This window comes from Corylus avellana, chromosome ca1 (assembly GCF_901000735.1).
Source record: "Corylus avellana chromosome ca1, CavTom2PMs-1.0".
In the NCBI taxonomy this organism is placed as follows: Eukaryota; Viridiplantae; Streptophyta; class Magnoliopsida; order Fagales; family Betulaceae; genus Corylus; species Corylus avellana.
This window is the reverse complement of record NC_081541.1, coordinates 48,211,944-48,238,398: the sequence shown is the minus strand read 5'-3', so window position 1 is coordinate 48,238,398 and position 26,455 is coordinate 48,211,944. Positions and strand designations below refer to the sequence as shown.

The following is a 26,455-nucleotide window of genomic DNA, read 5'->3' as shown; positions in this document are numbered from 1 at the left end:
TTACTAGTTTAAATTCATTTTCTCTATTTCTGTCTCATTGCATGGACAAGTCACAAAAAAAAAAAAAAAGTACTTGCATGAATAGGTTGGACTTAAGGCACTTGCCCAAAAAAGTGAGATTTGGGTAGACTCCCACAATGACTATTCTATTGCATAGGATTTAAATCCAATCTAAACATTATACTATACATTGAGGAAATGTTTGGCAAGTCATCAAATTGGGCAAGCCGCGTGGATGGTATTTTTTTATTTTATTTTTTTCTAAGCTATATGAGAAGTGAGTTACAAGAAAACAAAATTTAAGACCGGGCTTCCCAACAACAAATCCTTAACAATACAATGCTTGGGGAAAAAAAAATAGATGAACTAGGAAATGGGCAAAAAATTGGTCTGGTCCTCTGTATCTTGGAAAAAAAGACAATAGTCTAGTCCTCTGCATCTTGGGAAAACAGCCAAGAAATGGGCGTATGATGCAGTTTCCAAATTTGGATTTGGTTTCTTGTTTATTATAAAAGAATAAAATAAAAATTTGCAAAGATTTAGGTATTGCTAAGGATTTAATGGAATTTGTAAAAATATTTACACTTGAATCTTTTCAATTTTATTTTTTATTTTTATAAACAAAAAAATGTATTTTAAAAATTTTGACAAGATTTAACAAAAAATCATAATGAATGGGGGATATTGCAAAAAAATTAAAAGTTTGACAAATTCTAGCTGAACAAATCTGAATAATATTTTTAAACTTTGTATAGAAGTTTCAAACGCCAAAGCTTTTAAAGTTTACGAAACTTTGGCTAAGTTTCTCCTTAATGCTGGATATACTCACTTCAAGTCAGAAAAATGGTCTCTAATTTGATAAGTTTTGCATTCAATATTTGAGATAACCCAATCCTTAGGTCATCAAATACCCAAATAATCTTTATAGGTTTAGACACTTGTCGAATTAAACTAGGCCAATTCTGAATTGAATGAAGTCGCCTTTTGGAATTGGTTTATAATTTGTATCCTATAATGACCAAAAGTTTGGATTGTCATGTAAATAAAACTTGACCTTGTGGGTAAGATTATAAGAATGTTATATTTATGAATATGGGCGTTCACTAATGCCTCTCAAATAATTAAATGAGTCGGGTTAATTAAAAATGACAAAATAGACAATAGATACATTTGACTTCAGGAAAATAAAAGAAAAGAAAAGACAATAGTTTCCAAAGACTGATTATGGTTTAGAACTTAGACTACATACAGAAAGTTGAGAAAAATAGAATACAGTCATGACTTACTAGATTCCGTCAGAATGAGATTTTTTTTGTTATTAGGCTGCTTGAATTTTATAGGAATTCCGACAATTTAAGAGGTAGTTGTGGGTCCATTTGCTTTGGACAATGAATCCTACATCTTAAGGTGTCGGGAAGGTAGACTCCATGACCCCTCTCTTTAAGCTCAAGAAGGAAGAGAGGGTTTGCAAAGGATGAAGTTTAAGAACTTGTCAAATCTATGACCTCATGAAAGAGATGATGCAAAAGGAAACAGGAAAAATATGAAGCATGCATATAAGGATTTTTTAAAAAACCCTTATGTAATGTAACCAAATCAACCTTTATAAAACCCCAATATAGTAAGGAAGAAAAGACATTAAAAGTCAAAATTTGAACACTTATGGTCTCCAAAGCCTGACTAATTCTAAACTGGCATCCTCATTATAAGTTGTCCTTCAATGCAACTGCAGATTGAAAGACATAATCAGTATATATGAGTGAAATATATATATATATAGAGTCAAAGAAAGGGGAGTTACCTCTTGATGTAATAGTAACAAAAGTCAGCCAAGATGAATGTTTGGATAATTTCTGAAATGAAAGCAGCCACGAACCAAAAGTACCCGCTGACAAACAGATAAAAATACCTACCACCTGTCTTGTAAATCTGCATGTGGATGCCAAGAATGTTTCATTCAAAGGTGCAAAAGAAGTTGTAATAAGGTTATTGTCTGAAAGTGATTGATTTAGCTATGAACCAATTAAGTGTCCTTGTTTCAGGATACTTGGGTACAAGGACAAACACTCAGATTAGAAACATCTGTAAGAGTTGTCATTGAGCTTGTTCATCAGCACATAATTTGATGAGTTCTTCCCCTTACATATATACTTCTCGAAACTTCAGTTAAATATGAACATAATAAGTGAAATTTAGGAATGTTCAAAAGCTCACGCAGAAGAGTAATGCTAAATAGGATTAGGATTCTCTATAATTTCAAAAATTCTCAAATTATAGAATTTAGGTTGTTTCTAAGCATCAAAACGCTCGGAAAATGCCACCTATAAAAAACATGGCATGTTATCTAGGTAGCTATAAAGAATTTCATTCCTAAAAGGCTTATTTTTCACTTTTGCTCGCTAAATACTATATTTTTATATTATAATTTTCAAATAAACAACGTTGACATGGCTCTTTAAATCTATGATTAATTTTTGTTAATAATGATTAATCCAAGAGTTAGTTGGAAGTGTTGCATCAGCTTTATTGGATGAACGTTGAATAAAACTATAGTATCTAGCATTAATTTCTTTGAGCAAAATACACGTGGCCGAGCAGGGTGTTTCCACCTAGGCTAAGCCATCAGATGTCATAGATGTAAAAGGAATGGAAAATATTTGACACAAAGATTGAGTTAATAATCCATTATTGGAACTGACCTCAATTATCCAATAAGCACATGCCAAGAATCTTGAAACTCCCAATGCAAACACATAATGGGCTGTAAATGGTTCAATCATCTGGAAAATGGCAACCAGAATTAGAAGAAATTAGTGCTTTAACTAAACTTGACAAACAGATGGATGCATAGAACTTATATACCTTTGCATTCCTCATGAAACAGAGCTGAGGCAGCACAGAAAGAGCTTCTGTATACACACTAAGTGCCCACAAGACTCGAAACAAGAAACCTTGTTCCATGTAAGGGTGGACGAAGAAGGCAAGAACAATAATCGGCACCTGTGATCGATGCAATAATCAGAAGAAATTTCTGAATAATCTCTCTTTACATGTGATATATATTATTAGAACAAATAAGAAACTAAATAAAGAAAGAAAAGAGATGAAAGATTTTAGGTGGTTCCGCCTATGGCCTTCATCCACACATCAAAGGCTTTTCTTGATTACATCTTTTATACAAGGCTTTATTTGTAAAAAAATAGTATGAATGTTATATGTCTCTTTTACTTCTACTTCTTGTAAGTATAATCTCTTGACCTCTTATAATTATTGTCTCTTGAGTTCTTGTAACTCTTCTCTTAATATATATCAATCTTATGTTGTTCCATATAATGTTGTCGCAAACATAAACAACGTGCCACCTCCACAAGGGTTGGATAAATCACAAACTCTCTTATAAAAGAGCAGAGAAGACAGAGCAATGTGTGTAATTACCAAATAATATAAGGGCAAGGTGTCAAGCTCCTTGATGTAGGTGGACTTCAACTTGAACCGGATCATGTATATAACCCATGCCGTTGACATGAGAGTGATAAAATATAGTACAGAGTGAATGTTACTCTCCCACGATGCACTACAAATGAATCTTGTAAATAAGAACAGAGCTGTGAGTTCTTGAGTCTTTAATGAGAGGCCTGCAGGAGAAGGCAAAACCTCATTAATTATTATTAGAACTACATAATATTTTCTTTGACATATATATTTTCTAAGAGTATATATGATTGCTAATCTATATACCCCTGAACTATCACGTGTTTTTCCAAATTTAAAAAACTCTCAATTTAATCTTCTAAACTTTCAATTTGATTCAATTGACTCCCTTCCGCCAGATTCAGCCATTAACCCTCAACAAAAATGACTAAAAATACCATATTACCCTTTGATTTTTAATTTGAAATAAAAGGGTAAATTTAGAATTTTATAAAAAAGTTAGGGGAATAAAGGTTATTTTATCACTTTTAACATTTAAAATCTGACGGAATGGGGTACATTGCATCAAATTGAAAATTCAGAGGTAAAATTAAGAGTTTTTGAAATTTAGAGGGTCTTCTTAAAATGTGTGGTAGTTCAAGGGTATTAAGTGAAGTTCAGTCAATTATTATTCAAAAAAAAAAAAAAAAACTTTTCAGACTTCTGAAATAATTATTGAAGCAAAGAACATAACCTAGATATCATCCTGAAATAAATGATCAATTCAAGACAATGATGCATAATATTAAGGGACTAGAAAAGAAAAAAGAAAAAAATGTCTCTATAATATAATATATTCAAGATAAAATCTTTAGCCATTTAGCAATAAATTTAAAATAAATAAATAAATAAATAGAAACCCTGGTATGAAAACTTTATTAACTTTCATTAATCATCACTCATTCCTTTAATTAAAAAAGAAAAAAGAAAAGACAGATTATTGGAATTCATTTGTTTTCAGATATGCCCTTGTGATTTGCCATGATGGTGAATCACATTTTTATTTGGATGTAACAAATATGTCAACAAAAAAAAAAAAAGAAAAAAGAAAAAGAAATTTAAGATTAATATGGTGCTAAAAGTCAATAGGAGTTGTGAACTTAATAATAGCATAAAAGTCAACCATCCTTAAATCATATAATCTTAAATAAAAAAAGGAAAAGACATTTGTAGGACTAGATTAACTAATGGAAATCCTTTAAAATCGCACTCTTAATTATGTGTCTGTGTAATATCAAACTAACTAGCTAGCTAGATAATTAACTTTAATTAGTTTAAAATAATTAGAAGCAGAATAAATATTTCAAGAATAATATAATAATTAAGAAAAGTGAAGAATTTGATGCTTAAGCATGTGATTTTAGTAGTATGTATAATCTTTTTTTATATATTATTTTAATATTCATCTTTGTGTTGTTCAAGTTTTGTGCCAATTATATCTTGTAGTCAATAATATAATTCCTAGCTCAGAGAAAATAATACCTATATATATATCATTCATTTCCAAATTGATCTTCGTTCAAGTTGAAGAAATGAATTCATTATACACAAAACATATTGGAATAAATATACAAAAAATAGTGGTGGTTGATCTCTTTTAGTCAAGGTTGAAACAGTTTAATTTTTATTTAATTTTTTTAATTAATTAAGGCTACTATTTAACGGTGGTTATAGAGTTAAACGACGGGTAATCTTGATCATAATGTGCCATTATTTTTATTTTTTCGAATGGGAGGAGGAGAGTTCTTCCCTTTTCTTTTTCTTTTTTATATATAAAAAAAGGAAAAAAGCTAGAAAAAGAAAAAGAAATGCATCGAAAATCTAAACAAACGTTGAAAAGTAAAAAAAAAAATTAAAATTAAAAAGACAAGAACAAAACAAATCAAAAATAAGAAAATTAATATGGGAAATATATATATATATATATAAAAGGTATACCGGAGCATGTCTTTTTGGTGGTGAGCTTGTAAATCAAGACGAAGAGTCCGACGGCATGGACGGATTCGGAGCCCATGAAAAAGTGGTTGCTATTGTGAACGGTAAGCTTCAAAACGACCAAAGCACAAAGAGCAAGCGCCGCCCCAAGACAAATCTTCAGCCGCATAGACCGCCTCTTCAGCCATGCAACCGCCTCGCTCGCCGGCGAACTCCTCCTCCTCCCCATCGATATCTCTCCCTCCTTCCTTTTTCCGAGAAACCAAACAAAAATGAAATAAAATTATATATATATATATATATAAAATAAATGTGATGAGTTATTAATTAAGAGAGCCTTTCGTTAGGATTGAGAGTTTTCCTTGTCACTGCATGCTGTGTTTGGAAAGACACGAAGAGGGCATGCAGTTGGCAGCCAAACATTATGTGGCATTTATTTTCTTCCTACGTTGGCAGCCAATTCACATGTGACACGTCGGATTTTTATTTAAGGACATTATAATATACTATCCCGAAACTAGCGCTTGCTTCCTTGTTTGGGGGCCCCTGATTTGGCAATATATTATCACGAATTAAAGATGTTTGCTTTTATGTATTTTTACATCTTTTGTCTATAAATATAAATGATGTGCAAATATATCATTGCATGATTTTGTAAAAGAGATATATACAATAGATATGTAAAATAATGACACTAAATACATGTCATTATATTATGATAAATAGTTTGTTTTCATTCTTTGTAAAGGAACTCAAGTTTGAATTGTACAGATTGTATGGTGAATTTTTTTTTTTTTAAAAAAAGACAAAAGATGTGTAGGAGAATGACATTAAACACACCTCTTATGTGGTGTAAAACTCTTTTTACCGCATTCAATAGAAATTGGACACATCTGGTAAAAACACAAAATACAATGGAGATCATAAAAATGATGCATCTTTAATTAGTTCAAATTATCCTATGAACTTTTCCATTAATTCTAATCCAATGCCCACCACCTACCGTCAAACCCCTATTCATCTTCGAGTACTCAATACCAAAGTCTCCTAAATCAACCAAGATGGTAGATCCGGTAATTTTATCAATGTGTATTTTGTCTTTGAGGTTTTTGTTAAGAGAAGAGAAATTATTTAGTGTAAAATATTATATTATTTTTGATGTTTTAAGTTGAAATGTCTGCTTTCTATATATTAGAAGGTACAAAACACCAAATTTACTACCTTATTAAAGTTATTCACTAATTTGGTTTTTCCTTTTTTTTATTTTCTTTTTTTGGGGGACTTTCAAGGAAGGGAAGAATTGAATGGACATAGGATGTAGAGATTTTGTTGTGTGCTTGGCTCTGGGCCTTTGAAGGTTGTGATAGAGTAATGTTAGGTACTATTTTTTTATAATCTTTTAATTTTTTTAAAATTGATGTGGCTTTTAATGAAGATGTAGCTTAATCGGCTAGGACCACGCCTAATGAAATGGATGTCACTAGTTCGAATCCCTCTCCCCCCTTTTGTTCGGACATGTCAAAAAAAAAAAAAAAGATTCAATAATGATTTTGAAAGCCACATCAACTTTAAGAGAATAAGAAGATGATCTCTAACATCACTCACAAACAAAAGTGCTTCATTACCAATACGAGAATACAGTCCCCTTACAAGCAGGGACTACAGCCCCCTTACAAGCAGGTCCCTGCTTGTAAGGGGGCTGTATTCTCGTATTGGTAATGGGCAGAAAACAAGAATTTGGGGGGATAAGTGGGTCCCATCCCAGCCACTTATTCCATCCAATCCTATGGAGCGGGTGTGGGCGAAAATTGCAGAAAATTTCATTTGGAGGCCCATCTTTCTGTCATGTGGCCGAGGAAATTTGCAAGTGATGCGAGGTAGCTGAGATCAACATTTTTGTGGGTTTAGTCAGAAAGATCTAGTTTCGGCGAAATACAGTGGTTCATGGAGGCCCCTTCCTTCATCCCAATCTCATGGTTCAACAGCCGGAGGAAGCTGCAGCAGCTTTCGCGTCTGTGCAGACCACGGGCAGCATCACAGAACCGCAACCAAGCCAAGATAAATGGGTAGCTCCTCCTTTTGGGTGGTATAAAATAAATTGGGACGCAACTCTGTGTAACCGGCTGGGAAAAGACTGGGGTGGGTGCTGTAATTCGCGACTGGGAAGGGAAAACTATGGCTGTACGTGGTTTGACCAGGTCTGGCTGCTTGGATCCTCTGGCGACGGAAGCATGGGCAGGAACCCAAGCTCTTGAATTAGGGAAGGAAATGGGGCTGTCTCAAATTTTGTTAGAAGGGGATGCAAAGGTGGTGGTGGAGGCTGTCAATGCAGTAACCATCGACGGGAGCACAATTGGTCACCTGGTGGATGACATGAAAGTTTTATTGTCGGCCTTTCAACAGTGGCGGGTGCAGCGGGTGGGTCATGAGCTAAATAAGGTGGCCCATACAATTGCTCGTCAAGCTGTTAGGGAGGGAATTGAGAGAACATGGATTGGGGTTGTTCCTGACTGTATCCGAGAAATTATACTAAGGGAGCACTCTGCTTCTTTAGATTGATGATATTTATAAAAGTGATTCTATTTTATCTCAAAAAAAAAAAAAAAAAAAAACAAAAGTGCTTCGTTAATTATTGCTCAAGATTCAGATATTCGCATCTCTTATGGTATTTCTACTGAAAAGTTTAGGGAAAAAACAAATTAGTTACATGTGATTTCAATTTAGTCTTTAGGTTTTACATTTCAACATTTAAGTCATTAAATTTTTCTCTTATCATATCAGACTAATTAATAAATTCTGATGCTAATTGTATAGGTGCCATATGGCATAATTAATTTAAATTATTTAAAAAAAGAGGTTGAGTCATGTCTCTTTAATTGATTGGTCTAACATACATATCGTAAATTAATTGGACAATAAGATTGATTGTTCGTTTGGTCAAGTGGTGGATTTTCTACGTAAGACCTGTGAAGTTTAGGAGATCAAAGTGAAGTTTCTCCAAAAATTTAAGGACCACCTAATTGTAAAAATTTAAAACTTGAAGATTAAATTGAAGTAACATAAAAAGTTAGAGACTAAATTTAATTTTTCCAATTTTTAAAATCAGGTCGGTTGGGTAAAAGTATAGTTTTTGAGAAATATTTCGAATTCTGAGTTTCGAAAAAGGTAAAAAAATTGAGATGGATTTGGTGGAGGCAACATTTGAAAAAAGTGTTACAAACAAAAATTTGGTTGGTAAAATTTTGTGAAGCGTTTTTAAAAAATAAAAAATTGAAAACGTGTTTCCCAAAAAGTATGAAGTCTCCCCATTGACCCGTTCATCATGCTTTTGTCATTTTATTGTTAATATCCCATCTAAACTACTAAAAAAGTCAATATACTGATACTCCAATGATAATAAAATGACAAAATAACACTAAAAATTGCAATAAAACAAAAATATCTTTATAAATTTGAAAGAAAAAAAAAGTAAAACTAAAAAAACAAATATATATATATATATATATTTTAAAAAAACCAAGTGGGTGGGTTTTTCATTTTTTTAAAGTTTTTTTAAAATTAATTTTTTTATAATAATTTTATAAATGGTATTTTATTATTGAAGGACATTAATATTTTTTTATAGTTTAGAAGAGATATTGATATAATTTAATACTTTAAGAGGACATTAACAATGAAGAAAATGATAGTTTGAGAGTGGAATGTATACTTTATAAAAAACATAAAAGAAAAAAAAAATACAACTTGAAAACTTGTATTTTATTCATAATTCTGAAAATTAATGTTTACAGAGCAACTGTTTTTAATAATAGCCACTTTATTGCTATAAATCTTAACTCCAAATAAACTCCTAAATAAAACTCGAGAAGTGCTATGATGTAGACCTGACTAGTAACAAAACATTGAAAATGAAATATTGGCTCGTTCGAGGGAGCCATAATCTCTAATGATTACTTGAGGGAGTCTTGACCTCCAAAACATATTAAGAGCATTTTTAGAATTTAATTAGATAGTTTAAAAAGTATGTTTAGTACTTACAAAGTTGTGCTAACAAAAGCTGACATGTTTAATAAAAAAATTTAAAAGTGCTTATTTGATTTTTTTTTTTTTTTTAACTCTAAAAATGTTTGGTGTGCTCTAAAAATGGTAAAAAAAATTCAAAAGTACTTCAATCGTGGGTTACAAAACCCAACGGAGGGTCACCAAGGTGACCTGCCGAGGGTCTCAAGACCCATATTGGGTCACCTAGGGTGACCGGGCTTGGGTCACATTTGACCCATGATGGGTCACTTTTTTTCCTTCTTTTTGTTTTTTTTTATATTTGAAAAAAATAATAATATTTTATTTGGAGTTAAAGGTAAATTTAGAATTATAGAAAAGTTTAAGGGGTATAAAGGTCATTTTACCTCTTTTTTCGTTTGATTTAACTCCAATTCCTAATGGAGGGGGGTAATTAAAAAAAATAAAAAAATCGATACACTAAAGTGGGAGTTTTTGAACTTTTTAGGGGTCTTTACAAAAAACATGACATTTCAGGGAGATAATTGAAGTTTTCTCTAAAAATAATTAGGCTTAAATACCTTATTCACCCTTTGGGGTTTCACAATTTTATTTTTTAACTCCTAAGGTTTACTTTTGATCACAGGAGGTTCTTATGGTTTGTCTAAAGATCGAGATGGTCCTTTCATCTATTTGCCGTTAGTAAAGTTAACGAAAATCCACGTCACTGACTTGAGGACCAATTACAATTCGACATGTGTCCTTCCACAAAATATGACTGAATTATTAATTTGCCAAGTAATAAAATTTTATTAAAAATCAAAATACATTTATTTTATTTTATTGTACAATATATCATGAAAATCTCCAAACCAGGCGTCTTCACCAAGGGTGATTCGTATTGACATCTATCAGCGAACCACCCTCAAATATAACATTATGAAGCCCCATATCATGACAAAACTCTGCAGCACTCAAAGCATCGATAGGTTCAGCCAAAACCGATTTTAACAAATAGCCATGTGTGCGACTCCTAGTTGCAATCATTTGGCCCTAATAATCTCTTGCTATAATCTCAATACCCATACGCCTAGTGGTAAAGTCTATGGCGACATCCCAATTTATCTTATAACATCCTTGTGGTGGACTATTCCATTTTGAAAGCACCTCGTCCAATCTTTGATTGTCATTTCCACCTACCTTTTCATTTACAGTTTTGTATGCCTGTAGAAAGGAAGTAGACTCATTGATAAGGAGATTTGGATGAGCAAATATGTTGATAATGGCTCAAATTGTCAACAAGTGTGAAGATAATTGCTGAAAAATATCAATATTCAAGTTGGTGGGGTCAAGTCATATTTATCTATAAGATGATAAGGTTAGTTTTAAAAAGAGTCCAAGAACAACTTGAAATTTGATTTTTTGGAGAAAACGTGTGTGGATAAACATGTGGGTTGCAATGCTTATCTTCATCATGAAAAAGACTTTGTATTCATGATGGTTTCGTTTTCCCAGTAGCAATTGGATTAAAATTATTCTCCTATTTTTCGTGATTAGCCACTATAAAAGGACATGCAATCCTTGGTTAAGTGGGGATCCGGAAAATCCAAATTGGTGAGAACACTTTGTGACTTTTCTTTATTGGGTATTTGAGATGGACAGTTGAGTGAGGTGTACAAGGGGTTAAGGGCTTGGGTTTGAGATATTAAACTTGAGCGGTTCAAGCTTGTACTATTATACTCAATATTTCTCAATAGTAAAGAAGGAGACCGGATCACGCCCCGTGGACGTAGGCATATTGCCGAACCACGTAAACTCTTTGTGTATGTGTGTGATTGATGTGTGTTCTCGTGCGTTTTCTTTTCAAACTTGTCTTTCGCATAAAGGGCTGGTGGGAAATTGGTAACCAATTAATTATCAATTTTCCCAACAAAATATACCCAACAAACCACTGTATTTCTTCTAAGCTAGATACTACGTGCAATAATCGCAGATAATTCTGTTCCTCCATTATAAACGTAAGCCAGCTCTCCCCAAGACATCAATGAAGTTTCCTCCTTCAACGAACTCTTTTGCACATTTTTCCCACAAGCCCCCCAAACATCAGAAGTCGAGGGACAGCTCCATAACACGTGTAGGGCACTTTCGTTTTTCGTTGACAGAAAATACAATTAGATTCCTTAACAATACCTCGCTTCTTCAGATTCTCTTTAGTCGGGAAGATATCATTGCACGCCTATCATAAGAATACTTTGACATTGTTAAACAGTTATCCTAAAAGTTTAGGCTTATAGGAAGAGATTAAATCACCATTACTTTAACACTCTCCCTCACGTGTGGGCTTAAACTCTCTTTTAATAGATGAAGCTCAACACGTGAAATATTTAATTTAAATTGAGTGATTTGACAGAGTCAGTGTTCGATCATTGAACCTTTGGCCCTGATAATGTTAAATTACTAGTTATCTCAAAAGCTTAAGCTTATAAGAAGAAATAAATTTAATCACTTCACCATTACTTTAATAAACATGATTGGCACTTGCTGACTCCAAATTGACTTCAAAATCCTGCTGTATCTAGAACTTTTTGATCCCTCCTCACGCTATAGTTCATTCTTTTCTTTGGCTAAGTGATAGGTACTTCGCACTCTGCAGGGGTGCCTCTCAATATCAAGACATCCTATTGCCTATATTGGCTCAATGGCAATTTATATATCATCTTAGCCTTTTTCTCCTTAAATATTTCTTTTATGAAGGGCACCTTCCACCATTGTGTATCTAGGTCTATGAGTTCCGCTACCTAATTGGAAGGTGCCCTTCATATTTCTTTTATGAAGGGCACCTTCCTCTAATATTGTCCTTGGTTTTTGCACTGCATAAGTCGATGAAGTTGGCAACTATTTATCGCCCCAGATTTTAACATCCTTCCCAACCCCAATTCACCAAATAAGTCCGCCCTTTAATAATTTACGTGCTGCAAAAATGTTTCTCCATGCATATGATGGTCTTTTACCCATAGATGCCTCCAAAATAGATCCTCCTGGGAAGTATTTTGCTGTTATGATTTTTGCTGCCAAACCATTTGGATTCTGTAAAATTCTCCAACACTGTTTAGCGAAAAGTGCTTTATTGAAATATATTAATTAAAAGTCTGTTTGAGTGTATGTTTGAAGGTCCTAAAACTGCGTTTAACACTTAAAAAGTTTGTTTGATGAGAAAAGTATCTGTTTGGTAAAAAAATATTAAAAGCGTTTTTAAGGGTCCAAAAAGTCAAAAAATGGGTAAAACGTACTTTTGACAAAAATTAAAAAAAAAGGTTTTTGCAAAAAAACATTTTTTGACTTAAAAGCTCTATTTCTCAAATGCAATTATAAAGATGCTGTAAATCTCTAAATCCCATACCTCCTTTTGCCTTAGATAAACCCATTTTCTCCCAACTCATCCAATAAACCTTAAGACCGTTTTATCCAAGCTATTAAGTTTGCTTAATTCTTCGATAACCAATCACTATGAGTCAGACTCAATACAATTTGTCAATCCTTTTTCCTGTCCTTAAGGTGGTCTTTCATTATTTAACATACGGCTAAAACTGTCCGGAAAAGAAGATGAAAAAGAAAACAGATTAATATAGTATACGTCCAAACATGTCCTTAAAACACTTAGCCTCACAAGTTACAAGTTGCTTAGAAGATTCTACCTCCATTTTTTTTTGAATTTCGTATAATTAATTAAATAGAAATGTCAGTTCTTGTTTCCGTATGAACAGGCGACTCCGAAATTTCTTAGATGTGAGGACAACAACTACTCGTTATAATACTAAACGACCCAAACAGATCATCTAGGATGACAACATCCGAGGTTTCAACTATATAAACTATAATTAACCAACTAAACAATATTTTTAGCCTTCTTTCTCAAGTCTTCTTCTTCTTCTCTTGCTTTCTCAACCCAAATGGTGATTTTCCTTCTGAAAATCATCTTCTTGTCGATAACCACGCTATCAAATCTGATTTCTTGGCTATTTTTCACCACTGTCGCCAACCTTTTCGTCTTGGTCGTCTATGGATTCAGAGTGCCCGGCGAAGCCATGCAGGGAGCACTAGAACAAGTCGGGGAAGCCATCAAAGGGTGCCTGGAATATATGTTGGAGCTTGTGATTGAAGTAGTAAAGTTTTTTATTTCTAGCTTTTTTGATGCTCTTATTGCCGCCGTCACCGGGTCTGCTGCCGCCGCTGGCTCGGCCGCCGGAGACCTTGTGGAGAAAACAAGGACTTCTCTTGAAGGGTTGTTGAAAGACTTGCCGGAGGTTATGGAGGGCTTCTCGGAGATGGTGTCAACGATCGTTTCAGATTTGTGGAACAATTACAAGGATGCTTTGGGTTATGTAACTGAGAATGCTTGATCTTATGGGGTAATATTGTTCAATATATTTCTTTTTATGTATTTATTTATTTTTAATTTTTTGTAGATTTAGAGCAATAGAATTTTGTCCTGTCCACCATTAATTTTAAGCAGAAGTACCCTTCTGCATCCCATGAACATGTTTCCTCATGTCCTGCATGTTGTTATTGGACTTTTATTTATTTATTTTTATCGATACCAAAAAAGTAAAAGAGAAAATTATTAGAACCCAAATAATTGTTTGACAACCCAAATAAAAAGCCTTTAAACTATTAGAAATTGGTGCGATAAAATTTTTGGCTATCAAAAATGAGTAAATAAATAACCTAATCCTATTGAGGAAATTGAAACAGCTACAAAGTGTGGCTAGCAAAGGCAATGTTTCTAAAACGGAATTACCGGCCACAGAAAGCGAAAAGACACTTTACAACAAGGAGACAATCAATGAAAAAAGTTAATTAAAGCTGTTAGAAAAAAGCTTCACCACGGTGTCCGGTATGAGCGGCACCCAGCATGAAAAGCTATCTTGGACTTATTAACAAGGAATTGAGGCTCATGAGATTTGGGGTTCAGAGTTAGTTATTTGTGTAAAGTTCTTAAGTTTAGATCAGAAGTTGTGTGGAAAGGTGGAAAGAAGAAGAAGCCAAAAAAAAAAAAAAAAAAATTATTTAAAAAAGAAAAGAATAAATATATGAACATGATGACTTCATACACGGAGAAACCAAGTCTTCCTTGACCAGTTGTTACGCAGTAATTTTTAAGAAGTCGTCGATTCGGCATAATTATTAAAAAAATAATAATTATTAAAAATGGGAAAAATTCAAAGGTTCACAATTATTAAAAAAAAATATGGCAATTAATTAGATCTGATCAACACTTAATTAAAACAAAGGTGACAACAATATTTAATTAATGTTCTGTGATTGAATTCTTGTAATAATGTTGGAGACAAAATTCAACTCGATACCTTCATTATAAAGCAATATTATAAATTACGTTATAAAGAAACATCAAGGAATATAACACTAATAAGCAACATCATCGAACATACTCCCTTATGTTCCTAGAAACTACGTAGTCCATGATTTCTTGTATAAATAGCTGAAACAATTACTTTTCAAATTCCCGTATTTGGCTTTTTAGATTTTCCTAGTTGTAAAAGAGTAGGGGTATGTTGAAAATTACAAATTTGACCCCTTCTCGAATTTAGCCTCATATCAAAATAAATCCATATGAGATATAAAAATTAGGGAAATCTTTTTCAAAATTCCTCTAACTTTCACACATTTTGAAAGTACTTCCTCAAAGTTTAAGAACTTTCAACTAAGGGTATCGAACTTTCAATTTCTTTCAATAACCCTCTTCCGTTAGAATCTTGTCAAAATTTCTAAAATACTCTTGCTTTTTATTTAAAAAAGATAAAAAAAATTATACATTCAGGCATTTATTTTTTTTTTTTTATAAAACAAAAGCAAGGGTATTTTTAACATTTTGACAAAAATTAATGAAAAATCTTAATAAAATAAGGTAATTGAAAGAAATTGAAAATTTGATACTCTTAGTTGAGAGTTTTAAAACTTTGGGGATTGTGTCAAAACGAATAGAAGTTTAGGAAAATTTTATGAAGTTTTCCATAAAAATTAGGGGTAATTACCTTTAACCCAATGAACTACAGCGCCTTAACACTTTTCTTTCATAAACTACCAACTATAACACCTGACCTCATCAAATTATCATCTTATAACAAAAAACCTCATTCCGTCAGTTAAAGAGGTTCAAATTGATAGTGGTCAACGCGCCATTTGCTAGTCATATGTCATTTTAATTTCTTTTTGTTTCACTTTTGCCCCACTTCAGATCATGAAAATGACGCTTATACCCTCCATTTTATTTTTTTTCCTCTCTTCTCTTTCCTCCTTTTTTTAGAAGGTGAAGAAGAAATTCCTGTGACTCCTCTGAATAATCAAGGGGGAAAAAAAATCTCGAAGACCCAGATTCAAACCCAATCCTGAATCCTCAATGAACCTACTCTCATGAATACCCAAATTTGATTCAGAAAATCCTTCGTTTGGGACCAAATCTATATGACCCTGTTTCTGGGCCCTCCATAAACAGGAATCACAAACACCCAGATTCAAGAATCAAGCTTATCCCCAAGCCCTAGCCCTCTGGTACCAAATCTTTGGGGAACAGGGTTTCTAAATCGGAGCTAAAGAAGAAGAAATCAATCATTTGGGACAAAACCCAGTTGACCCATTTGGTTGATTTTGCATGGGAACAAACAAGAACCCACACAGAGACTCAGATTCAAAAACAATTCCAATGCCCAAACCATTAAAAAAGAAGAAAAAAATCCTTGAAAAAGTATTACGTTGTTTAATTAGTAGTTGTGAGGTGGTGGAAGAAAATTATAGAGTTGTAAAGTGGGATAACCTTTTACTACCCTAGAAAGCTCTGGTTGTGAAGTGGTGGAAGAAAATAATGGAGTTGTTACCGTTTGAAGTTGCAGATTTCACGCACTTTTGATTTCTCTATTCTGCCATGCTTGGCATTATAACCTGGCATTGTGTGGGTTTTTGACTTTTTCTCTTCCTTGTATTGTTATCTGATTAATTGTGGCAGGATTTTTGATTAATATCCCTGCAATGGCGAAAAAAGAATAAAAAAAATGGAAGTCTGCTACAGGGAAGACGACGAGTGAGTGTTCCTAATTTTTTTTTTTTTTTTTTTTTTTTTTTTTCAAATTGTTTTAACCTACATGTGGTCAATTATGGTCCATTCAACTGAAGTGAGCTCAAAAGTGGAAGGAAAAAAAAAAAAAAAAAAAATTAGATGGCACATGACTTGTATATGACCGCTGACCGTCAATTTTAACATTTTTGACTGACGGAATGAGGCTTTTTATCATAAGATGATAGTTTGATAAGGTCATGTGTCATAATTGATAATTCATGAAAAAAAATGCCAAAACGTTGTAGTTCATGAGAGCAAAAAGTAATAAACCCTAAAAATTAATTAAGTTTACAGATGTAATGCCCCAAAAAATCATCAACTTTTAAAAGGTTCATAATTTTCTCAAAGCACGACAATCCATTTTCATAAAACAAAATTTTCAAAGGTTTTATAGCCCAATACCATTAAACCCTTATGAGTAAACCATTTCCTTTAGATTTTCCCTAAAATAACCAAAATCCAACTTTTTGCTCGAACGTTCATTAGGGGACCACCCGAGCAATCGTCCTTAACCTTAGTGCGAGCCTTTGCTAGGGGGATCACCCTGAGCGTTCATTGACCAGTCTTTGAGCCACTGGGTAATACCCAAACGTACGCCGAAACACTTTGAGCCATTGTGTAATAGTACTTGAACGATCGCACTATAAGTACCGAACATTTGCTGCCACTCTAAAAATCAATTTTAACCCATTATCCACTTTTACAGAACCTATACGAGAGCGTCTAGTGATCTGATGTAGGGTGGAATTCACACTTGACTATCTTTAGTAAAGATGTTGTATCTCAAGTTTCAAACATCGGATTGGTGCAAGCTTAGTGGCGTTGGAAAGATAATTCAAAGATATACAAAGTCATGTTTCATAAGAGATTGCTAATTTCAATTTTTACCAGGTCAAACAAGTTGTTAAGAAAAAGGTCATAGAAGCCTCCGTTTGCTAGCCTGTCCAAATGGAGTTGCAAACGGAGCATTCCAGAGGAGTCACAGTTCCAGAGGAGTCACAGAAGCCTCTGTTCGCTAGCCCGTCCGAACGGGGTTGCTACTGGAGCCTTCTAAGGGAGTCACAATAGCACCCGTTTGCAAGCCCGTCTGTACATGATTGCAAACGAGACATTCCAAAGGAGGTCGTTCGCTAGCCCGTCCGAACGGGCTTGCAAACGAAGAATAAAATCGTGTTTTCTTTAGTTTTGTTTCATTCCCGTCCTAACATGGAAATGTCCCATCCGAATAGCCAGCACAAATTTGTTAAACTGACTTATTTCTTTTTACTATTAGGGTTAGGAGTTTTTGGGCCTATAAATATATGTTTTATAGACCAAAAAATGCAAATGCTTTGTTATATTTTATCAGTTTTTCAATAAGAAAGCTCAGAATTTGAGTTTCTTCTATATTTTGTCCTTAAATCCTACATAGACTCTTGTGGTTTTGAGAAGAATTCCTTAGATCCTTGATAGACTTAAGGTTTTTAAGAATGATTGTTTCTTTCTTGCTATTTATCTTTGCGAGCCACAATGTTACGCTGCATCATGATCCCTCAGTCGATGGCCAATTAATCAAGCTGTTTGACAAAAACTTCTTGGGTGATGCTTAGTCAAACCTCGATTGAATTGAGTTTCGGCAATTTTTCAAAACTACAAATTTTCTGGGTAGTTTTTTGGTTTAAGTTTTTTAGGGTTCAAGGAAAGTCTTAAGAACCCTAGGAAGAGATCTCCAAAGGATAACTCAATTGACTGTGGATCACGCCTAATCAAACAGAGGTCACTAGTTCAAATCCCCCTCCCCCTTCCCTTGTGTGGACATGTCAAAAAAGAAGAAGAAAAGAACCCTAGGAAGAGTTTAACTCTAACTAGTAGTTGTAATGTATATGCAGAGGAACACGGTCACGAGCCGAAAGAGTATAAACCATATTAATTAATAAGCTGTAAGTAAAACACTCATGAGCAATTCATAAATACGCTTTTACATGACATGATATATCTGCATGATTTACTTGTGATTACGAGCCTTGCCTATTTAAAGTATGTTGATCTGTATTAAAGTATATTTCATTGTATTTTACATGTTGTTTACTCATAAGGATTTTGAAGAAAATGAATTTAAAACGAATGAATAATTTTTTTAAAATGGAAGGACCAATGTCAAACTCATGTTGAGCGGGGGTGAAACGCTCAATGACCTCAGATTTTACTAAAAAGAACCAAAGAAAAATCACCATCTTTTATGAACTTGGTAAATTAACAATTCTTCATTACATTAGGAACAATCTCATCATCAAGATTTTATTTTATTGTATATATACCAATAAATCTATAAAATCTAACGTCCATCATGAAATTCCTTTCAATTTTAAGAAATGGCTTCTATCAATTTGAAAGTGAAATGAATAATACTTGATATTATAAATATATTAGGCAGCACTACATGGCATCAACACAAACCAAATCCAACTATTAAATGAGTAAGTTAAGGGATTTTGTATCCTCTAAATCCAAATCTGAATTGACCCAACACCTACTACCCTTTCCTTTTACATGTTCTTGGTGAAGGAGTCCCCATTGACTTCAATGATTTTACAGCCTGTACAAGATTTGGATCCGCTTATAATGGCTAAAATCCTTCCACATTACATGTCTGTGCCGGCATACACATATGAGAAAAAGTATTTATTTATTTATTTTTTTAATTATGTGAAAAAGATATATTATTTGAATAAGAAGAAGCATATTTAAAAGTCACAGTAATTTGACTCATCTCTAGAGATGATCTCACAAGTTCGCACCAGCTGTGACCGTCGTCTTAGTACTTCCCCTTAATTAAGCATACTGCTCCTCGAACTACATTTTCTTCGCACTAATGCAAAAAGTCCAAGTCTTGTTTGGCAAGTAAGAAAAATCAGTAGGTGTAGTTTCGTGACTTCGACTCTTTATATATATATATATATATATAAAGGCCACTCCAAGGAGCAGTGCCTCTACGTTGCAGTGCTCTCTTTCTCTCTTTTTCTCTCGTTAAGCTTTTCATCATTGAGTGTGGAAATGGCAGGCAGGCTTATGCATGCAGTTCAGTACAATAGTTGTGGCGGAGAGCCAAGTGATTTCAAGGTTAAGTTCTTTTTCCCAAGTTTTTTTATTTATTTTTTTTTTTTTGAACTTTATAATTTGAAAAATCTTTTTATCAATTTGTTTGCTTCTACTCATCATGAAGATTACTGCAATATATATATAATGTTTTTGGATGGATATTGTTGCATATATATGCAGTATGTTGAAGTCCCGGTTCCGAGTCCAAAGAAAGATGAGGTTTTGATAAAAGTGGAAGCAGCAAGTTTGAGTCCGGTTGATTGGAGGATTCAGCAAGGCATGCTGCGCCCTATGTTTCCTCGCGAATTTCCTCAAACACCTGGTAATTTATATTACTTTAATTCTAATTGTAATATTGATGTGTTTTATTATGCTTCAATCATTTGTTCAACTAATATCATATTTTGGTTCTTTTTTAATATTTTTTTTTGAAAAATTACAGTTTACCCCCCAAAGTTAACAGCATTTTTCAATTCGAACACCAAAGTTTCAATTTTTTCAATTTACCCCCTAAAGTTTTAAATTTTTGCAATTTGACTAATTGTATCCAAAACTTCCCATTTTGCTTATAATTTTTTTTTTTTTTTTTTTTTATATATATAAAAATTTTAAAAAAAATTCTGGTCATTTTTGCAACCACCAAATTTATTTATTTTTTTTTATAAAAAATAAAAATTATGGGCAATATGGGAATTTTGGGATAATATTGGTCAAATTGAAAAAAATTGGAACTTTGTGGGGGTGGATTGTAAAAATTAAAATTTTGGTGTTCGAATTAAAAAACATTGTCAACTTTGGGGGGATAAACTGTAATTTTCCTTTTTTTTTAATTTTTTTTTTTAATTTTTTATCTCTCTCTCTAAGCAAATTAGGGAAAGGGAGAGGGAATATTTTAGTTCCAAGTTGAAAGGATGTCATAGAGTCCTTGGTTAAAGTATTAAATTATTAAATTTATCATTTTTTATCGGCTTAACCTTTTAATATTACTAGCATTTAAGATAAATGATGATTTAACATGCATAATATCATAGTAAAAAATCATGAGTTCGAATCCAATATTCACCTCCCATTTCAATTAAATATTCTATGTACTGGACCACACATAAGCTTAGTCCTACATGTGAGAAAAATATTAAAATAGTAATTATATTATTAAAATTTTTACCGTCCAAAATTTTAAGATTTTAGGTAAATAGTAAATTTCTGAACACCATATATATATATATTTCCCTGAAAGATGAGATGATTTTTTTTTTTTTTTTTTTTTTTTCACTTTGTGTGTATTTTTCATTCAATTTAAAGTCCAAATTAAATTCTTGCTTGTGTCACTCGTCTGTTGAATTTGCAAAATTTTAATATGCAGTGTTGCATAGTAATTTTCTTGTTTTTTTATCTTTCGGATGAAGATATTCTTTGTTGGAGCAGGTACTGACGTGGCAGGAGAGGTCGCTGACGTAGGATCAGGAGTAAAAAATTTCAAAGCTGGTGACAAAGTCGTAGCTATGCTCAATTTTGCAGTTAAGTACTCATTCTTGTAATTCCTTTGGTTTTGTGAATATTTTATAGGTAGTAATATATAGTATATTGCCTTACGATAAATAAATATAAATAAATATATCCCTCTATAGTTTTGGGGTTGGTGAGGGGAGACATTAATTAATAAAGAGTGCTTAATTAGCACGAAACCAAGTGAGAAAGAGGAAGATTGCGAGGCATGAATTATTTATTTATGTTGGTTAATTGAATATTCCAGCAAGACTATCACACAATGGCAGCAAAGAACACTAATAAAATTACAAGAAGCACACGACAGGAGAGTTGCTGCAAAATTCTAAAGAAATACAAAGCTTAATTAATAGAACATGGGAGAAAGAAGGAAATCAATTAATATTTTTGGGAAACTTCACTTAACCTCATGAACTTTGATCGCTTTTCCAATCACCTCTTAAAATTTAAAAACTCTTAATATAGTGTATAAAATTTTTAAAAAATTTACAATGTCACCCTTTCCGTTAGGGTTTAGGGTTACATCAATTAGGAAATAGGTGAAATGACATTTATACCCATTGTAAAATTTATAAAATTATAAACACACATTAACTATTTTTTTGTTTTGTTTTTTTTTTTTTTAAAGGGTATTTTGAGAATTTCATGGCTTCTCTTAGGATTTAACGGAAAATCTTAACGGATGGGTAGTACTGCAAACTTTTAAAGTTGGATACACTGAATTAAGAGTTTTTGAACTTTAGGGTATGATGACAAAAGTGATGAAAATTTATGAAGATTAAGCGAAGTTTTCCCAATATTTTTTATTTATATTGTAAATGATAGAGTTAAGATTCGAATTCAGAAACTTTAACTTTGATACTATGTTAAATTACTACTTATTTTAAAGGTTTAAGTTTATAGAAAAAGATAAATTTAATTATTTAATCAATACTTTAACATTTGTCATGTTATATATCAACAGAATGGAGGTGGACTATCGGAGTATATTGTGGCAAAGGCGAACTTGACGGTTCCTAGGCCACCAGAAGTTTCAGCAGCTGAAGGTGCAGGCTTACCTGCTGCCGGTCTCATGGCTTACCAGGCCCTCACCGACTCCGCCGGGATCAAGCTTGATGGAAGCGGAAAGCCAGCAAACATCCTCATCACGGGTGCCGCAGACGGGGCGGGTTGCTATGCAGTGCAGCTGGCCAAGCTTGGAAACACACATGTTACAGCAACTTGTGTAGCCCAACACATTGAGCTTGTCAAGAGCTTAGGGGCTGATGAGGTTGTGGACTGCACCAGTCCTGATGGGGCTGCCCTCAAGAGCCCATCTGGTAAGAAATATGACATAGTAATTCACTGTGGAGCACCCACTCCTTGGTCAACTTTTGAGCCTAATTTGGGTTCAAATGCCAAAATATTTGATCTAAATCCTACACCAAGTGCCATAAAGACATATGCCCTAAAGAAACTCACATTCTCCAAGAAGCAGCTAATCCCAGTGCTCTTGAGTCCCAAGGCTGAGAATCTGGATTATCTTGTGAAGTTGATGAAGGAAGGGAAGCTTAAGACAGTAATTGATTCAAAGTATTCCCTGAGCAAGGCTGAAGATGCTTGGGCTAAGAATGTGGATGAGAAAGCTATTGGGAAGATCATCTTGGAGCCATAAATATATGCCTGGAGTTGCTGAAATTTATTATATGAATAAGAGTTGTGCATCTTGATATTTTTTTGATGTTTGTATTTCATGTTCATCTTTTTTACTTTGGTCATATTTGTTGGTAAATGCAGATTATATATATATATATTCTCATAAAATTTTAATTCATCATAGGGAATTAAGGTATTATTTTGAATTATATAATTGGTGGACCAATCAACAATTATGATAATTTATCTTATACCAAAAATCTACTTATTTGATAAATTCATTTAATTAATTATATAAATGTGTGTATGATATCATCAATTTTACCTTGGTTTAACCATAAGTTGCATCAATGATAATGAACTGCTATAATAAAAAAAAAAATTTAAAAAAATTATAATGAACTGCTCATTTTTTCTGATTTGTTTGTCGGTGCAGTTTCTAAAACATTGATTAATTAATTTCTCAAAAAAAAAAAACATTGATTAATTATTTAGTAGAATAGGAAGTCATGAATACTGCCTAGCTACCTCAATTAATTTGAAGTGAGGGTGGAGGAGTCAGTATAGCTACATGTGCAAATGTTATGCAATTTATTAAATCGATATTTGTCCAAAATACATGTTCATAGACTTTATTTTTTTTGTTTTTTGTTTTTTTTTTTTAAGTAAAAAAAACTTTGTCCATCATATTCATATGCATTAAAATTGAATATGAGCAAAGACTTATAGTGGAGTTGAGTGGTCTCCAAGGAGGGGATTACGTGATGAAGTAGTAGTGGCCAATATTATTGACAATGATACTAGACAATGAAATATCCCTTTGATCAAAGAATTTTTTGTGGAAGGAGAGGCAACAAAAAGGGTTTTGGTTAGAACCAGGCCATCCCACCCCGATCCAATATTTTCAACCCGGTCCATTCGGATCACTTATTTTTGGGTCAGTCTGACCCAGCGGGCTTCAGTTCCCAGCCATGCTTCAGCCCACATTCAGCTCCAATTCTTTTCAGCCATGCTCCAGCCCAAATTCATGGCCCAGTCCACTAGCCTAACAAGCTGCCGCCGCCTGCCACCACCATCAGCCGCCCAGCTCCGGCTAATATTCTGGCAACTTTTCTAGTGGGAAAAAAAAAAAAAGAAGAAAAAAAAAATTCAAAAGATGCCAAGTTGCCCATATTGTTTTGGCCTAGGTTTTTTTTTTTTTCTTTTTTGCCCTTTTTTGGCCCATTATTTGGTGGTCTATTGTTGTTTGACATAGACCCATATTTTGGCCTTTGTGGTATTGTTTAAAACCCAAGCATATTTTAGCCCATAGTTAGCTTCTAGGTAAGGCTCATAATTGACTCATTCTGGCCAAAATTTGCCAAAGTTTAAATCCCGGCCATAGTAGCCAAAGTTTCAAGTTCAAGAGCCACTGATGTTTCAAAATCCAGTGCCATCAACGCCAGTCACCTCCCTTGGCCGCCACCGACTTCAACGAGTTTCTGGCCACTATCTCGGCCTCCATTGCCGAGTCACAAATAAACTCAAGTTTTCACAAGTTTTAACCTTAAGTATGAGGGGGAATGTTAGAGCATATGTGGGCTTGTCCCTCATTGGTTAAGAATGAAACACATTCCTCATTACCTCTCTATAAATAGAGTGCTAGTCATATATATTCAACCATTTAATAAAAGAAAGATGTAGCCTCCAAGGCTTTTAATGTGTGAATGTAGGTTATATGCCGAACCACCTTAATCTCTGTGTCTTTCTCTGTTTCCTTTCTTTATTATTATTTCCACATTATGTATTTTTACAGTTTAAACATTTGAGATAATTAGTAATTTAACATGCAATAATGCTTTGCCCACAAAAGCAAATTTGGTCAAAAGAAAGACCGTAGCAGATTTGTTATTTTCTATTTGTGGATTAGTGGCAAAAACATGAGCCATATTTTGTGAAATTGGCTGGTTGCAAGAGATGCATAGAGTTTGTGTGGGAGGAGGCTACACAAGAGCTGCATGGAGATTGAAGGATTTATTCATATTGTGGTGGAGCTGCAAAACAAATTGGAAGATGAGGATTTTGAACTCATGACGAAAGTGGCTAGAAATATGTGGCTCTCGACGAATTCTGTGATTTATGGAGAGATGTTTAGTCATCCTACTCAAATTGTGAGGAAAGCATTTAACCCTCATTGATTTAAAAAAATGCTAATACAAGGCCGCATGAAAAAAAAGAAAGTGTGGTAATTCCTCTGATCAAAAGTGGACAGTGTCTACAGTGGGCTCAGAAAGTTAATTGGGATGCAACTGTAAATAAGAACAAAGAAAAGATGGGTATTGGTGTGATTGTACGTGAGACCATGTGAGAGGTATTGGTGATATTACTAGCTCCTAAACACTTCACTAATCTGGCTATTGCAGAAGCCAGTGATAATGAGGGCAGCAATATTTGCTAGGGAATTGAGACTGCAAAAGGTGAAACTAGAAGGGGATGCCCTCTGTTGGGTAATGGATCGGCTAGAATCCATTAAGACCCATAAAGCCCAAGTTGGTCTGCTAAGCCCACAAGCTAAACATGGCCCATTTATGCTAACTGTTTAGTTTGACAGTTGAGGTCACCAAGTGTTGCAAGCACGATTTAATCAATATGCCAACACCAGCCAACACCACCCCTCAACCACTCTCACCATGATAGCCATGACCCACGATCAGAAGCAGTTGCAGCAGACTCCTCAGGAATGTGGATATCGAGAAAATAGGGACAACAACTAATATCAACTGCCCAGCAACCGTATAAAAAGGAAGCTACTACTAGATAACAGGGTTGGAATTCATTGCCATTTTTTTTTTTTTACTATTTTTCATATAATCATCGGCACACTGGCAAATTCTTGTTCTACAGTTTGCAGAAACTCTGCAAACACCCTCCATGTTGTGTAGGCACCAAGAAGGAAGGAATTAAGAAAATGGTGCATATAAGGTCAAATGTCAATTAATTAATGATGTCAAAGTTATATTATTGTTTGCAAATACCGAATGTTCATCATTTCAAAAAGGAGGTAATCAAATGGATTAGCTCGTAGGCAGGCTAGTCAATGAAGCACTGTTTTGGCATCTCTGACCTTTGTTTTATTATTCTACACGTAACGTGCCCATCACTCTAAAGCGAATATGAAAGCAATGTGATAAACAACTATTGTTATTAAAAAAAATAATAAATAAATAAAGGGTTAAATTCACTTTACTATATGAAGTTTCGGTGATTTTTTAATTCGAATTTTCATGTTTAAAAATTGGCAATGTACCCTCCTAATATTTCAAAAATTTTCAATTCAAACTCTCTATTACTAATTTTCATCTAATTGGAAGGAAATCATCTCACGTGGGATTTTGATACCCTCTATTCTAATTTTGTTCTCATTAAAACTTATGAAATTGAGAGTAATTACGTAATTTCATAGGTTTTAATAAGGGTAATTACCCTCAATTTCATAGATTTTAATGTGGGCAAAATTGAAATAGAGGACATCAAAATCCTACGTGAGATGCATGTGGGATGATTTCCGTCTAATTAGACGAAAATTAGCAACGGAAGGTCTGAATTGAAAATTTTTGAAATATTAGGGGATTACATTACCAATTTTTAAACATTAATGCTTGAATTGAAAAACTCTTAAAACTTCATAGAAGTAGAGTAAATTTTCCAAAAAAAAAAAAA

The 26,455-nt window shown here is 33.5% G+C and overlaps 3 protein-coding genes across 3 annotated transcripts in view; 2 read left to right on the top strand and 1 right to left on the bottom strand.

Moving 5' to 3' along the window:
* Positions 1 to 1,558: 1,558 nt before the first annotated feature.
* On the bottom strand, positions 1,559 to 5,674 carry LOC132167715 (uncharacterized). The gene is made up of 6 exons (XM_059578727.1): positions 5,410 to 5,674; positions 3,436 to 3,635; positions 2,863 to 3,000; positions 2,700 to 2,780; positions 1,802 to 1,929; positions 1,559 to 1,726 (listed from the first exon to the last, which is right to left on the bottom strand). Exons 1-6 carry the CDS (start codon positions 5,633 to 5,635, stop codon positions 1,687 to 1,689), a joined length of 813 nt encoding a protein of 270 aa, XP_059434710.1. The 5' UTR covers positions 5,636 to 5,674; the 3' UTR covers positions 1,559 to 1,686.
* Positions 5,675 to 19,554: 13,880 nt separating this feature from the next.
* On the top strand, positions 19,555 to 22,850 carry LOC132167215 (chloroplast envelope quinone oxidoreductase homolog). Its single transcript, XM_059578122.1, has 4 exons — positions 19,555 to 19,636; positions 19,796 to 19,937; positions 21,041 to 21,132; positions 22,086 to 22,850. The coding sequence occupies exons 1-4, from the start codon at positions 19,571 to 19,573 to the stop codon at positions 22,773 to 22,775; spliced, it is 990 nt and encodes a 329-aa protein (XP_059434105.1). The 5' UTR covers positions 19,555 to 19,570; the 3' UTR covers positions 22,776 to 22,850.
* Positions 22,851 to 24,753: 1,903 nt separating this feature from the next.
* The window catches only part of LOC132173975 (chloroplast envelope quinone oxidoreductase homolog), an 11,806-nt gene continuing 10,104 nt past the window's right edge, over positions 24,754 to 26,455 (top strand). Inside the window, exons 1-2 of the mRNA XM_059585691.1 lie at positions 24,754 to 24,906; positions 25,159 to 25,242. Of these exons, the coding sequence (XP_059441674.1) occupies positions 24,754 to 24,906; positions 25,159 to 25,242 (237 nt within the window). The remainder of the gene's footprint in view (positions 24,907 to 25,158; positions 25,243 to 26,455) is intronic.